General features: G+C 33.6%; 1 protein-coding gene, 2 long non-coding RNA genes and 1 pseudogene across 3 annotated transcripts; 2 read left to right on the top strand and 2 right to left on the bottom strand.

Moving 5' to 3' along the window:
- Positions 1–1,212: 1,212 nt before the first annotated feature.
- LOC146954438 (uncharacterized) lies at positions 1,213–1,732 on the top strand. The gene is made up of 2 exons (XM_085744703.1): positions 1,213–1,362; positions 1,451–1,732. Exons 1-2 carry the CDS (start codon positions 1,213–1,215, stop codon positions 1,730–1,732), a joined length of 432 nt encoding a protein of 143 aa, XP_085600829.1.
- A 2,579-nt stretch (positions 1,733–4,311) lies between these two features.
- On the top strand, positions 4,312–4,924 carry LOC146954437 (uncharacterized). Its single transcript, XR_015013286.1, has 2 exons — positions 4,312–4,477; positions 4,573–4,924. It is a non-coding gene; the product is annotated as an uncharacterized LOC146954437 (long non-coding RNA).
- Positions 4,925–7,429: 2,505 nt separating this feature from the next.
- LOC146954436 (uncharacterized) lies at positions 7,430–9,376 on the bottom strand. The gene is made up of 3 exons (XR_015032953.1): positions 8,796–9,376; positions 8,490–8,546; positions 7,430–8,305 (listed from the first exon to the last, which is right to left on the bottom strand). It is a non-coding gene; the product is annotated as an uncharacterized LOC146954436 (long non-coding RNA).
- Positions 9,377–13,175: 3,799 nt separating this feature from the next.
- LOC146954435 (F-box/kelch-repeat protein At3g23880-like) lies at positions 13,176–14,426 on the bottom strand (annotated as a pseudogene).
- Positions 14,427–15,510: the final 1,084 nt, after the last annotated feature.

The raw sequence follows: 15,510 nt of genomic DNA, 5'->3' as shown, positions 1-15,510 counted from the left end.
TATTGTACTAATTATTTTTACTTAGAATATTTCATGTTTAGTTTACTTATTTATTTTTTTAATGGTGTTTGTTAGAATACGTAACCTTTTTTTTACTTAAAATATTTCATGTTTAGTTTACTTAATTAATTTTTTTTTTGTATTTCAGTTGCAAATGGATCACAAAATGACCGGTGTCTCGCACGGGAAGAAACTTAAGCTTGAAATCTTGATACTTCTGTTGCTGGTAGAAGATAATTGGTGGTTCTGGAACCCGGTGAATGCTTCTAGTATTACCCCCTCCTTATGACTAGGTACGAAAGTATCTCTCACGGGCTAGTTTGTGCTTTGACGGAGAGATGACATGAGGAGACCTGCAGCTTCCATCTGCCTGTTGGGGAGATGACCATCACACTAGACGATGTGGTGTGTCTTCTAGATATACCCATCGCTGGAAGGCTCGTTGAGGAGGATGAGTTATCTCATGACCAGGGCGTAGAGCTGATGGAGAATGAGCTATTGTTTACGGTGGAGGATGCGGTGGAGCAGGTGAATAAACATTCGGGTGCTCATGTCAGTTACACAGCCCTGAAATAATGTTATGAGGAGCTGTTGAATAGGTGTAACCAGTTGGTTGAGGATTTATCAGGGGAGGAGGAGGTGGAGCAGACTCGTGTTAGGCCCGCCTGTGTTAAGGCATTTTTGTTGCTCTTGCTTAGCTACACTCTTTTTGCTCGCAAGAACAGCAATACCGTTAATCTGTTGTGGCTGCTTGCGATTCAGAATTTGGATGAGTTAGGCGAGTGGTCACGGGGCGGGATGAGACTTTCTTTCCTGTATGAGCAGCTTTCTCTTACCTCCAACTCACATGTTGGCGCCGTTGGTGGTTACTTGAGCTTGCTTGTGGTAATATTTTTTTTTCTTATTTTTTTAAGTTAATCGTAAATGTATAGCTTTTTGTATGATACTTGTGTGCTGATATAAATTTGTCTCCTTGTGTTTGCAGGGATGATTTTTAGCTCACTTCAGACATCTCGTTCCGAGGAAGAAATATGAAGATTACGATCGGGGGGACCCATATGTGGGTAGATGGAAACCTCCCAGGGGGTTTTCTGATGCTGACACTTCAGAGGATTGGATTCGATGGAGCATTGTCATGTCATCTGGAGGCCGTAGGAGGATCGACGAGACGTGACGCCTTTTCAGGACGTATGCTGGTTCTCCGAATGTATCATGGCCGGCAAAGACAGGATGGTGTGTCACTTGCCGGAGCAGATTCTAAGGAAGTACGACTATGTTCAGACCGTTCCCAGACCTCCTTCGACGATTGTGCCTGTTGAGCCACCACAAGTGGTTACTGCCTTCTTGGAGTTTGCTCTCCATGTTCTTAACTAGCAGCAGAGGGGTAAGCCTGTCCCAGAGGGCGAGGAGTGGATGCATTCAAAGGGGTACATAACATGGTTCTACAAAGTATCCCATTATCATCGGCCTTGCTCCTGTTCCTGAGTACACAGTTCCCAGTCATGTCTACCAGATGGTTATTGTTGAGCAGAAGTGGGCCAGACATCCTCCCGGCCCATTCCACATCATCGGCAACATTAGAGCCATAATGGAGCATGCAATGGGGATTCCTGATGTGGTTTCAAATCCACTATTTTTCAGCATTTTGGAGGGCATCCGGTCCGATTTTACCGAGTTTGACGAGGTGTCGGCTCTGCGGAGGAGGAGTAGAAGTCCATGGGAGCAGCAGTAGAGTCTTATCTTATGACTTTTGTATATCTGTAGTATTTTTATGATATTTTGTCGGATTCGGATGTAATATATTTACACTTGCGCGTTTGCGTTTTATTTATGACATTTTGCGTTATTTTATTCCTTTATTCTTCATACTTTAATTATGAGTGAATGCTTGATTGAATGAATGATGAAAAGTAGATGCAATTGAATGAATGAATGTATGTTTGAATGAATGATTGAAGAAAAGTAGGGAATTAGAGATTCTGCCTGCTCTGTGACTGAGCACATACATGGCGTGAGTTAACTCACGCAAGCCCTGTATGCAGCGTGAGTTAAGTCACAGAGAGATTAACACTAGCGTGAGTTAACTCACGCAGGGGTAAAAATGTCTTTTTAGTTGGGAACAAGCAAAAATTGTTGGGTAAAGAGCAGAATTCTTATTTATACTAGCGGAAAGACATGTGATTATTTTATTATATTTGTTTGTATAATTTTGATTAAAATTAAAACTTTATCAAAAAAACACCGTTCATAATTTTTAAATGTTAGCGCAATAAAAAGAGCGGAAAGACGGGCACATGAGGGAAGGTCATTTGAAAATATTGGAGGTCCTTATCAATGGTGGGGCGTCACAACTTGCATGTGAAGAGCACAACCATTGTTGACTAAACTAACTACAAAAACACTTGAGTGGGGAAACAAAGATCACACATAGAAAGCATAGAGGAGTTGAGTGATAGAGTTTTCAATGTTATCATTGGCACCGACATTACATATGTTGCTGAAGCTATATTGTCTTTATTAAACAAAATAATGATTTATTTAATAATTAAAAAAAACCACTGTTCTCTTTTTATAAAAAAAAGGCCACGCTATCATAGTTTGTATAAGCAATTATAAACCAGTAAAGTCAAATAATCCTTAAAATTAATCGTAACGAATTTGAATCACAATCACTTATAAACCAACAAAGTCAAATAATCCATAAAATTAATCGACTTTGATTAGTTGTAACATGAAAGAAAAAGGAAAAAAAAACTTATAGGTTAATTCTGAATTTTGATGCAGAGGGCTGAGAGAGGTTGAGAAAAACTAAACAATGCGGGAACGAACTATATTCTGAATTCTGATGCAGAGGGCTGAGAGAGGTTGAGAAAAACTAAACAATGCGGGAACGAACTATGAATTGTGAGAAACCTACTTAGTAATATTTAATATAGTGCTAACAAATCTTTTTCTAAAATATTTTGAGTTCTAATCTTTTTTTAGAGGATTTAAAGTTCAATCTTTAACATTATTTTTTGCTCACGTTTGTTACTAATCTTTATTTTAGAGGATTTAAAGTCCAATCTTTAACATTATATTTTGCTGACGTTTTTACTAATCCTTTTTTCAGAGGATTTAAAGTCCAATCTTTAACATTATTTTTTGCTCACGTTTGTTACTAATCTTTTTTTAAAGGAATTAAAGTTTAATCTTTAACATTATTTTTTGCTCACGTTTGTTACTAATATTTTTTTAGAGGAATTAAAGTCCAATCTTTAACATTATTTTTTGTTCACGTTTGTTACTAATATTTTTTAAGAGGATTTAAAGTCCAATATTTAACATTATTTTTTGCTCAAGTTTGTTTCTAATATTTTTTTTTAGGATTTAAAGTTCAATCTTTAACAATATTTTTTTGCTCACGTTTGTTACTAATATTTTTTTTAGAGGATTTAAAGTCCAATCTTTAATATCATTTTTTGCTCACGTTTGTTACTAATCTTTTTTTAGAGGATTTAAAGTCCTATCTTTACCGTTATTTTTTGCTCACGTTTGTTACAATTGATAAAAGGCTAAGGAAGAGTAACTTATATTAATAAAATAATATGGAAATATTGTTTTTTGTGGAAGGGATATGAAAATATTGACAATCATTGTCGGTTGTATTGAGGGGAACAACACAGATGTACAACAGATGAGTTTTTGTTTTGTGCTAGTTTTTTGTGAGTTTGATCTGTGGTTAACAGAGGTAAAAGAGGGTTAACGGAATGACTAGTGACATGGATTAGTAATCCACATGTTATTTTATAATTGGCTAACAGTAAGAACAGTTCATAAGAAACTGTATGTAAGTTTTCTTTTAAATTAAATTTATTTTTATTTATTTGTTACATGTGTTATTTGTATTTATTTGTTATATGTTTTATTTGTATTTAAAATTTAAAATTAAGGTTATTTTTGAAAAGAAAAGTCCAACCCATAAGTGTTGAAAGGGTAGTTTTCTCTCTCTCTCTATATATAGTAAAGATAAGACACGCACTCACTACTCCGCTCACTTCACACAATCTTTGCATTCCGAAACCCTCAGACGTCGTCATGTCTACTCAACCCGATAAACCCGATAAGGTTGTTAAGTTCTCGGCCATTAACATTTCAGATTTGAACCGCACATTCACACATGATTATATTTTTTACTTCAAAGAGTATTATCAATGGTTTGTTTACTTTTCCCATTTAAATTATTTGTTCGATAATTTACATGTTTTTTTAGTAGGGTTTTTGTTTTTTGTTTTTATATATTTTTAACATAATTTGTTTCTTGTAGGCAATGGAGTTTTTTACCAAACTGGAACAAAACAAGTGGAAGAGGAAACAATCTTAGCTTGATAAGTTTATGTTACAGAGGAGATACCATGAAATTACCAGAGGATTGGGTAATGTGTGCTAATATAAAGCTTTACCCTCCTCAATTCTGATACACCAATTGTGATTAAAGGTAAAAATAAATTCCTCTTCATTTGTTTTATGTGTTTTTAAAACCACCATTAATTATTAATATAACAATTGTATACTTTTTTGTTTCTTCTACAGAAACAGTACACAACTTTACTAAATCGTCACCTGGTATCGGCATGTTTTTTTGCTTGAAAGAATATACTTCAGAAGATTCATGTGATATTGAAGCCAGTGTTTCATTCAGTCTTTCTAACAAATCAAATGAAATGGTTGATGTGCATGGTTTTGGAAAGTTGGAGTTATGATTCTCAAGGCTCAATATTGGCAATCTTTTAAAATGGAGTGAGGAGATGACTGACCTAAATTCTAGAATACTTTTGTTAGTATTGTTGACATTCTCTTTCTAGTTTGTTAATAAATTAGGTTATTGCATATGACTATGGAGATGATTAAGGAATGAGAAATTAGTACTTATCGATTTCTGCAAGTTTTGGTTTTCTCTGTTTTTTGTCGAATTTAAGCTAGTTCACTTAAGTTGCTGCAAATTTAAGCTTTCGCAAACTCGGCCTGTGTAAGCTTTCACTTCAATTTGCATACGAAAGAAAAAGTAAAAATTGAAATTAATGTCTGAAAACAGATATTCACTAGCAAAAATTAATAGAATACCTTGAAGACTATGGTTTTATGCTATTTCTATATTCCTTTTGTTGATTGGTGTGATTCTTTGTTTGATTTTTAGTAGGGAAGTAGTGCTTATAATATTCTGCAAGTTCTGGTTTTTAAGGTTTTTTGTCGAACATAAACTCGGTTACTTTTACTTTTTCAAACTCAGTGTGCGTAAGTTGCCGCAAACTTAGTTTGTCTTTGTCGCAAACTCAGTCCAGGTAAGGATGCACAAACTCTTTACGTATGCAAGCTCAGGAAATACATGGACTTAACTTGATTTGCTTAATCATACACATACTCAGTTTACGTGATATTCGATTTTCTAAGCGAAAATTTAGTTCTTGTACATGAACTGAGTTCACTTTGACTCGCAAACGCAAAAAAAAAAAAGCAGAACTTGAAATTAATGTCTGAAAACACATATATTCACTAAAATATATAATATATAGTGTAATAGGATATCATAAAAGAAGAGATGGAGATTTAGAGAGAGATAAAAAGAGTTTTTGATAAATTTAAAATATCAAAGGTAAATTTTGATATCATTAAATTTAGGTATTGCCAAATATTTTAAGGGAATGACAACCAAAATTCTTATTTTAATATATTTTTTTGGCCTCTTCTTTCCAAGAAAAAAAAAAATCCTATTTGGACGGACTGGCCAGTGGCAGTAACAGGTGCTATTGGGATTTCATTGTATAGACACAGGTTAAGAATGTCTCGAACACACAGATATTAATTAAACCATATATAGTTAATAATCTCAATTGGCTATGCTTCTAATTTGTCACTAGTTAGACCTTATCTTCTAATATTCTTTATTTTATTTTTAATCTATTCACACTAATTGGAATTTTGGTCTAGTATTTGGCGTCTGAAGGTGCCAACCAAAATTAAGAACATTGTTTGGTGGATGTATCGTGTCGCCTGTGGGTGCTTGTCAACTCGTGTTTATCTTCAGGATAAAGGTGTTAATTACCTTACCAATTGTGTTAGTTGTAATTCTCCCAACGAAGATCTTACGCATGTTGTCTGAGTGTCCGTTTGCTGTGCAAGTATGGAGCATGGTTAGGTTGTGGAACGACATCATGGGCGGATTTGAACATAAAAAATCAGTGAGGCTAATTTTTTTTGTCCAATAACTAAGACATCATAAACCATTCATTTTCAAATAAATGAGATAAAAAAAACCATTCAATTTCAATTTCAATCTAAATGTTGTAACCAAAAGAAAATTCAATTATTCATCCTTTAAGCATGTTCAGTCCGAGCAATTAATTCAATTGAAAGAGGTCCAACATCTGATTGCTGGATCATCATATCATTCCTTGAAGATGGTGCTGCTATTTGGAGAAAATTTCCTCTGCTGGAATATACTCCTAAAAGTCTCTCATTCGAAGTTGTTGAACCTCAAAGCTGAAAATAAAGAATCATTCTGCAACATGCACAAATAAATAAACATTATGCTTGCAACATAGAATCACCTTTAAAAGATATCATCCGTCCATCATTGTTTTTTTTTTTTAGGGAACCATCCGTCCATCATATATTGTTAAATACCATCATGATGGAAACCAAATTATATGGTGCACAGGTGAGACAAATCTAGCATTACGTAGTAGTTTCTATCATTACATCAATAAATCACATCATTAAATTAAATGATATATGATGAGACTTATTGATAACTTGTGCATGGAGTAAGACCATTTTGTTTGTGCATGTTAGATGAAGCCTACATCGGATACTATCTTCACATGTTAAAAACTTGTTCATCGTCAAACAAAATTGACTTCATAGCCCTCTCTTCAATGATATCATCAATCCCTGTTGATAAAGGATGATAGTGTAGGGCAGTTTCCATACTGGCACCCTCCAAATTATTGAAAATCAAAACTGAGACCTAAACAAGCACCACCATTAAGGAAACTTAAAACAACATACCATGGAATAAACAGGAAAATACAGTGTGTATGTGCATGTAGAATATGATCGATGAATACTAGACTCAGAATTATACGTGATCAATGTTTTAAATAAAGGTATGCAACTTATGTGCCGATCTGGTATTGTCTGGTATCTCAAGGCTCAGGTTGTTCAACCTATCTATAGGTTCAGGTATGCAACTTATGACCCTGGACCCCTCCTGATGGTGTGTAACTATCGCAACAAAAAATATGCTTTCGTGCCTTTAAAAATGAAACTACCATGTTCTTGGAAAAGAAAGAGACAGACAATCCAAATTCTTTACACAGTGATATTACGCGGTGCAAACTTAAACAGGAAACGGCTATCCCAATACGCAACACACTCAGTATTTAATTAGACTAGACTCCAACCCGTGCGATGCACGGGTCTTTTGAGTTTCATATCAAATTGGTTATATCATTACTTGTGGCTATCCTTGAATGTGTAGTATATACCATTTAAATAAAGACTACAATGATACTATTAAAGAAATCAAATCAAATCATTTTCAATATCATGAATGAAGTTACATTCGTTTAAAACAATGAGTAAATAATTAACTATTGAACATTTTGAAATTCTTCTTTGTAAACTACATTTCATGTTTCATTAGTATCTTTACCTTCATTGTCTATTATCAATATTTTAAGCATTTCCTTGAAGTAACTCTTGACATTGCAACATATATAATATAATTAAGATAAATAATAGTCATCATAAATATTTATTTCCACAGTAGAAAATTGATATGCTATTATTGGGCTTGCTATCATTCACAAAGTTTTTGCTTATTTAGAGTGGGTCATCACTCTTCAGCATAATCATGAATTTGAGACTGGTGGCTTGCAATGTTATAATTCTTTTGAAGACGATACATATGTTTAGAAGTGTCCCGCAAAGAACTCCTTATATCCTAACTGAACTCCTTATATCCTAACTGAAAAGGTTAGGTTGTAATTATCAAAGGATTCACCGAAAGAAACATGAGAAAATTTCAAAGACACAATCACCAAATGTTATACAGTATAACATGCATAATTAATAGTGAATATAATTAAAAAAAATTAAGGGAATTAAAAGAAAATAAATATAAGTAAGAAAAGAACCACACCTTATAATAGGTAATTGAAAAAACCCATGACCAAGCACGTAGCAGACAAAAACACATCACAGAACAACTATTCTTCAATCATAAACCACACTCTATCATCTCTAAATTGTGTCTTTGGTGAGGCTGCATCAAATTTCAACATATGATCAAATATTCAGCACAAAAGATTGCAAAGAATTATACAATATCACGTCTCTAAGTAGACTACAAACAACACCCAATGAGATTGTTGAAACATAATTTAAAAACTACAAAATTAAACCATAAGAACATAATGTACTTCAGTAACTGCTTAAAGGTCACATACCTTTGAGTATTTTATCTTCTTGAGCGCAGACTTGGTAGGCAATAATGGGATTGTCGGCTAATAAAAAGAATGTAAACTATAAAAGTCAAGGAAACCATGGGGAAAAAATGAAATTGTAGCCACAAAATTGAGGTTCATAGTTTAAAAAAAAATCCAGTTTTTTTTGTTAGTGTGATTATTTTTTTTTGGTAGTGTAAAACAAACAAAAAATCCAATTTTAAATCAAATAAGAAATTTTCAGTTTAAAACCCAGTTACATGAATAAGAAATGGAAATCAAGGAATAAGAAATAAAACAAATTCAAACTTGTTCTGATCAGAGTTTACATGTATATGATCTTGCTGCTCCTTCTGAAAGTAGTTTATGGATATGAATACTATTCAAGGTGGGGAATATAATTATTAAACCTACCAAAATATTCCTTTTTAAAAATAAAAATAAAAGCCTTAGCAATAGGTATAACCGTTCCAATTAATTTATTATAGCCTTCAACATCTCCTTGCAATTCTCCCTGCATCGTGGATTAATCAACAACCAATTATTCTGTAACTCACCTGAAACGTGAAAGGAAAACAAAAAGGAACCGAAACCATACAACCGAGTTGCTAATAGTGGGGTTAGTGGGCTTGTGAGTAGTTAATGAATAATTTTAGGCGGATTAGTGGCTTATACAAATGTGTTAGTATTGATTGAAGCAACACTATATCAACAAAATTATTAGTGGCATAATGGCAAACACAATCTCAAATGCATGCAATTTGGGATCGGGTTCGATTTTTCAATTCTTGCAAAGGACTGTTTTTCATTAATTTTTTCCAGAACTATAAATTAGGGTTAATCAGGAGGCGGGATTAGGGTTAATCAGAACTGTTTAACATTTATATATACTAGACCAATGACCCGTGCTACCGCACGGGTCCAGCCACATAAAAGTTGATCGGAACAATAAAAATAATGTAACCATACATTGGCGATAGAAGTTTTATATCATACATAACAAAATGAAATGGTAGCATACATAACAAAAAGGTTTGATACTCAATCGTATAAATCACTGGAATTGAAAAAAAGCAAAACAACAAAAAAATTAAAATATATATTATATAGCGCCAATAGGTTAGTTTATAATGGCTAGATGTATAAATATGACCTCAATATATAAATAGAAACTCATTTACGCGTACATCGCCGAATATCGCACCCTTTGAATCGAAAATCTGCACAAAGTTATAGGGAGAAGACAACTCTTTATGGAAAGTTTTTAATGTAAATGACAATTGTAAATCAATTGGTATTAATTCCTATTAATTGCAGCAATTAATAGCCTTAACCGCATATTGCTTTGTAAATACTCACAACGTTAATTCATGGACATTCTAGCTTGCACCGCGCATTGATTTATAGAAAGTTTTTAATGTAAATGGCCCTTGTAAATCAAACGGTAGTAATTCCTATTAATTGCAGCAATTAAAAGCATTAACCGCATATTGCTTTGTAAAGTCATAAGAAATAATTCATGGAAATTCTCACTTGTACCGCGTATGGCTTTATAGAAAGTTTTTAATGTAAATGATCACTGTAAATCAATTGGTAGTAATTCCTATTAATTAAAAGTTTTAACCGCGTATTGCTTTGTAAAGTCATAAAAAAACGGTTAGGATTTCTTGTGACATTATATGAAAAAAACTATACATTTAAAACGTAGTAGACAGTTATATGTTCGTGGGAAGGAAATACTACAGAAATCATCTTTGAAACCTACAGCATGTTGACAAAGGTATATGTAGTAATGCTACACCCCACCTGAGAGAGGATATATGCAAAACGATTAATTTTCATATAGTTGTGATTGCGCAAAAGTGACTGAAATGTTTAAATGTTTACGTTATGAAAAAACGATTGATTTTCATATAGATGTGATTGTTTCAGGGATCTGTAAAAGTTTTGACATGCTAATAATACAACATTGTATGTATTTCAAAAATAATAGACTTCAGAAACTACTACTAAAAAGTGAGCATCTACAAATCCTTAGTCGTCGAGTCGAAATATGCTTCGAATAATATATATTTTCATAGTTATAGCCTAACTGTAAATTTCAAATTGGATCCATGCCATTTTTGACCTATTAACAGATCATATATATTACTTGATAAATTCGGTAAATATAACTTGAAACAGAATTGTTGCTAGATAAATTTGGTTGCTAGAAATGCAGAATTGTAAATATACTCCATAGATGCTGTTTGGATTACAAAACCATAAACAAAAAAGATAAATACTCAATCTAAGTAGAAAAACGCAGAAAAGAAAGCAGATTAAAATTGTTCAACTTTCATAGAAACTCAATATTTTTCTGAAGGTTCAACTCATTATTTCGCAGAGAAACGCAGAAAAGACCGCTGAAGAGAAACTCATTATTTTTCTTTTGGCTCAACTTTCACATGAACCATTTTAGTTGGTTTGGTTATAGATTCCTCCCCAATTTCTATGACACCACCTCCAGCTGAAGTATTACCATCAGAAGATCTCTTTCTTTCAGATGTGGTTGACGGAGTTCCCAGTTTGTTGGAGTTGCTGCAAGAATCATCTAACTCAGCCAAATCCTAAAAGGAGAATAAAGGCATATCAGGATGATATAATTCGGCCATCAGAATGCTAAAAAAGCATAAGATCAATTAGTCTGCTTATAAATTTATCACCAAATTATTGGCATCACTACCCAGCGCAGTCAACTCTAATTCCGTATCAACACCATCATCATCAGTTGAATCCTGTTAAAAAGACAGTTTCTTCCGTGTCAAAATTCTAATATATAACGGCATGCGCAAGAATCCATACAGATATGATAGTACAAAAAAAATATAAACAAAAAAAAAACTTGAGATTGTATTTCTTGATGAATTCATTGATGACTTCAACATCATCAGTAGCCCTTTTGACATCATAGTTCCTCCACTTACTATTGATATTACCATCACTAACCTCCACCTTAAAGAGCATTTTTTTGTCCACAAAAAAGTTGAAATCAATAGGATAACCAATTGACTTGTTCTCAGGTTGTACCAAGCAAATGGGAGTTTGTAGTGATTAGTGTTGACTTGAATCTGCATATAAAATATAAAACTAAGAATAAGAAAGCAACCTTGTTAATTTCTGCAATCAAGTCACGGACATTCCTTCCTATGAAATGGGTGACAATATGATCAAAGAGAACAAATGTTGTCGAGCCAGAATCATCCATGACAATGACATGTAGCTTGAACCTACAATGGATTGATTAATGATATCAGTTATAATCCAATTTAATTATTTTCATTGATATGTTTCATATAAAAAGCGGCATATTTACCTCGGAACAGCGCTTTTGCATTCCTTGCATCTTTTGCAAGATAGTTTTCCATCAACCACGGTAACCAGCAATGAATACATCAAAGGCAGCGATCATATAATTGATTAGGAGGGGGTGATTAGGGCACTAATTGGCATTAACTACGATTTTATTCGCTAAATGAATACATACGATATGATTCCCTAAATAGAAAAGTTTACTAATCGTTGAGAGTTATGGTGATTTGATTGGAATTAACTACGATTTTAATGGACATTATGACGCATCTGTATGAGATAGGAAACGAGTAGTTACGATTTTATTTGAATTATTTGCATTGATTAATGAATACATCAATGGCAACGATCATATAATTGATTAGGAGGGAAAAAAGGGGGTGATTAGGGCACTAATTGGCATTAACTATGATTTTATTTGCTAAATGAATACATACGATATGATTCCCTAAATAGAAAAGTTTACTAATCGTTGGGAGTTATGGTGATTTGATTGACATTAACTACGATTTTAATGGACATTATGACACATTTGTATGAGATAGGAAATGAGTAGTTACAATTTTATTCGCTAAATGAATACATACGATATGATTCCCAAAATAGAAAAGTTTACTAATCGTTGGGAGTTAGGGTGATTTGATTGACATTAACTACGATTTTAATCGACATTATGACGCATCTGTATGAGATAGGAAATGAGTAGTTTGAAACATATCATTTGAATCAACGGCTGAGATTAGATTAGCAAGGAATTCACAACAACGGCTAAGATCATATAATTGCTTAGGAGGGAAAAAGAGGGGGTGATTAGGGCAAACATGATAGCTTGACAACTCTAGCTTTTATAATAAAGGATAGGGTGAATTAGGGCAAACATGGTAGCCAAGCAAGTCTAGCTTTTATTTTTCGTGACCAATTGATATAAGTTCGTTTTAATGGATGTTTATGATTTTTTTTTTAGCAATTAGTGTAGGGGATTGTTGAATGAATTGATTAGCATTTAATACGTCTTTAATTGCATTAACGAAGTTATATGAGGAAAGATTTTTAGAGTTTGAATCAACGGGTGTGATCAAATGTGAAAATAGAGTTTGAACGGGTGAGATTAGAGTAGCAATTAATACTTGTTTAGGAGGGAAAAATGCTAGGCAATAGGGCAAAATATGGTGAATTAGGGCAAACATTGTAGCCAAACAACTCTAGCTTTTATAATAAAGGATTAACCTAAGCAATCATAAAAAGAATATTCACATTCTTATAAACATGTTCAAATGAAACAACATATACAAATGAACATAAATTCAAACACATAAACAATGGAAGAGAAACTTACTTTCAAAAAATTGGAACTAAACTTTCAACATAATCTTTCGCAAAGTGTCAGTATACATGACCGCTAGTTCTATTATCGACAGTAGTTTTACTTGCAATAATTTCTGTTCGCTTTGCTCTATTATCTCTCCTGTTATAAAGAATTGTTTGGGATACTTCATTGCTATGAAGCATCAGGGTCTCACCATCCTCAGAGAGAAATAACGGCACCAATTGAAAAATAAATTTTGCCCTGTGAAGATTAAAGTCATAATCTATTAACAGATCATGGTAACTAATTTTAAACAATTGAGTCCAAGAATCTTCAACCTCAAATTCCTTCATCTGCCATATGAAGAAATCGGTTTCCCGGTAAGAGTAAGAAAAACAAAAGTAACCCCCCAACACACCTATAGTTGGCTCTCTAGGCGGCACTTCATCAAAACCACGAGGCAACTTGTATTGATGGTATGTCTCGGTCTCCAAATCAAGAGAAACAATAATATGTTGTTCAACAGTAATATCATCAAAACTAGTCCAGATGTCATACAAGGAGCGAATGTTGTAAATAGCCAACCAGTTAACAGTGCCACTCAAATACACATAATTGTAGGTATGACTTATGTCCAAGCCAAAAGGAACAACTGGAAAACCTTCAATATTTCTCCAAACATCACGACCACCACCACCCAAGTTGAGAACTCTCACCTCTGGTTGTTGATCAATAATACAGATAGCCACCACTTTATAAGTTCCGGTTGAATTATCACATCCAAAGGCAAAGCTGAAAATGCCACGATCATGAAAATACCCAATTTTTTCAGATGCTTTCCCGGTGGCTGGGTTCCAAATACGGAACCAGTACTTTCCATGATCATATATATCAAACAAAAGAACCAATCCATTACAGGAACCAACCATGGAAGAGCCTTTTCGAGATCCTTTGTTGTTCAAATGATGAGAGTGAGAATCGTCAGAAAAGGTGAAGGAAGGGTTTTCGAATATATGATGGATAGGGTATCTAACGATAGTGTATTCCTCCTCACATTCATAGTCATTTTGGGGAGTACGGTTTTCGTGATTCATGATTATTGTAAAGAGATTAGGGTTTCGTGTTTGTGATTTCTCGAGGTGCAGTTTCACAAAACTAGGTTCTGAAATTAGGATTTTCCAAGACTTACTCACACATCTGAATTGAAGAAGAGATTTCACGGGAAGAAACAACAGTACCTCTGCGATGAGATCCTCGGAGAGGACCGCCGGCGACGGAGGCATTGTGATGGCTGTGAGGAGCTGAGCTCGGCCTATATCCACATTGTTATGCATCCTCTTAACTTGGAGAGCATGAGGAGCTGACGCTATAAGACAATTTAGAGTACGCAAGGAGACCAAACTTTTCCTATATAAAGGGGTCTCTAGCTAACCCTAACTCTTCCATTTTTTTTCTTCCGAAAATACTATACTGAGACGACTTAGTATCCGACACCCCGCATGCTTAGGTCTGACCAGGGCCGTTCCGGTAAAATCGGAGGCCATGTTCAAATATTAAAAATGGGCCCCTATCGAAAAACAAGATTTTTTAAGCAAAAGTAATAATCTATTTAAGTTGTAAATAACATAAAAAATAGTCATTCTTGTCATTCTTATTAAGTAAAAGTAATATTAAGTAAAAGTAAGTTTGTCATTCTTATTAAGTAAAAGTAATATAAGTAAAAGTAAGTTTGTATGGGAAGGACTAACTTTTTTTTTTTTGTGGTGGTCGAGGTTCGAACCCCGGACCTTGCATATTTTATGCATTGTTCATACCAACTGAGCTAAACTCACGAGAACATGGGAAGGACTAACTAACTTGTGTTGAAACTTCACTAACCACTAATTGTTTTAATATTAAAATTTGGGTTCATATTTCATAATAAAAGGAAACACCAAAAACTTAAAAAGAATCATCACTTTGTTTAGTGCAAAATGAGCCTTAAGTATATTGGTTTGTTGCTTAAATAAAGTATCTTTGTTATCTAAATAGTGATAAACTAAAACTAATATCGGAAAAAAATAGTAGCAAATTAGTACTAGCATGCATGATTAAACTTAAAACTATAGAAAAAATACTAATTATTTAACGGATTTAATTTGCATTGTTAATGGAAATAGATGACAAAAAATTCAAGATATATAGTAGTTTTCTACATTCATAGATATCTCTGAAATGCATTTTAAATTGTAATGGCCTAGTAGTTGTGTATGTAATTGAGCCTTTTATATTTGGTTCAAATTCACACAATGCTCGGGATTGAACCTCAAGACCGATGACTCAAGTGCATTTTATTTTACCACTAAACTATTCCAAGATGTCTATTGA

The sequence above is a fragment of the Medicago sativa genome, chromosome 1 (genome assembly GCF_051527215.1).
Source record: "Medicago sativa cultivar Bolivia chromosome 1, Bolivia_mono, whole genome shotgun sequence".
NCBI classification, from domain to species: Eukaryota; Viridiplantae; Streptophyta; class Magnoliopsida; order Fabales; family Fabaceae; genus Medicago; species Medicago sativa.
Note: the sequence above shows the minus strand (reverse complement) of the source record. Positions and strands in the feature narration are given on the sequence as shown.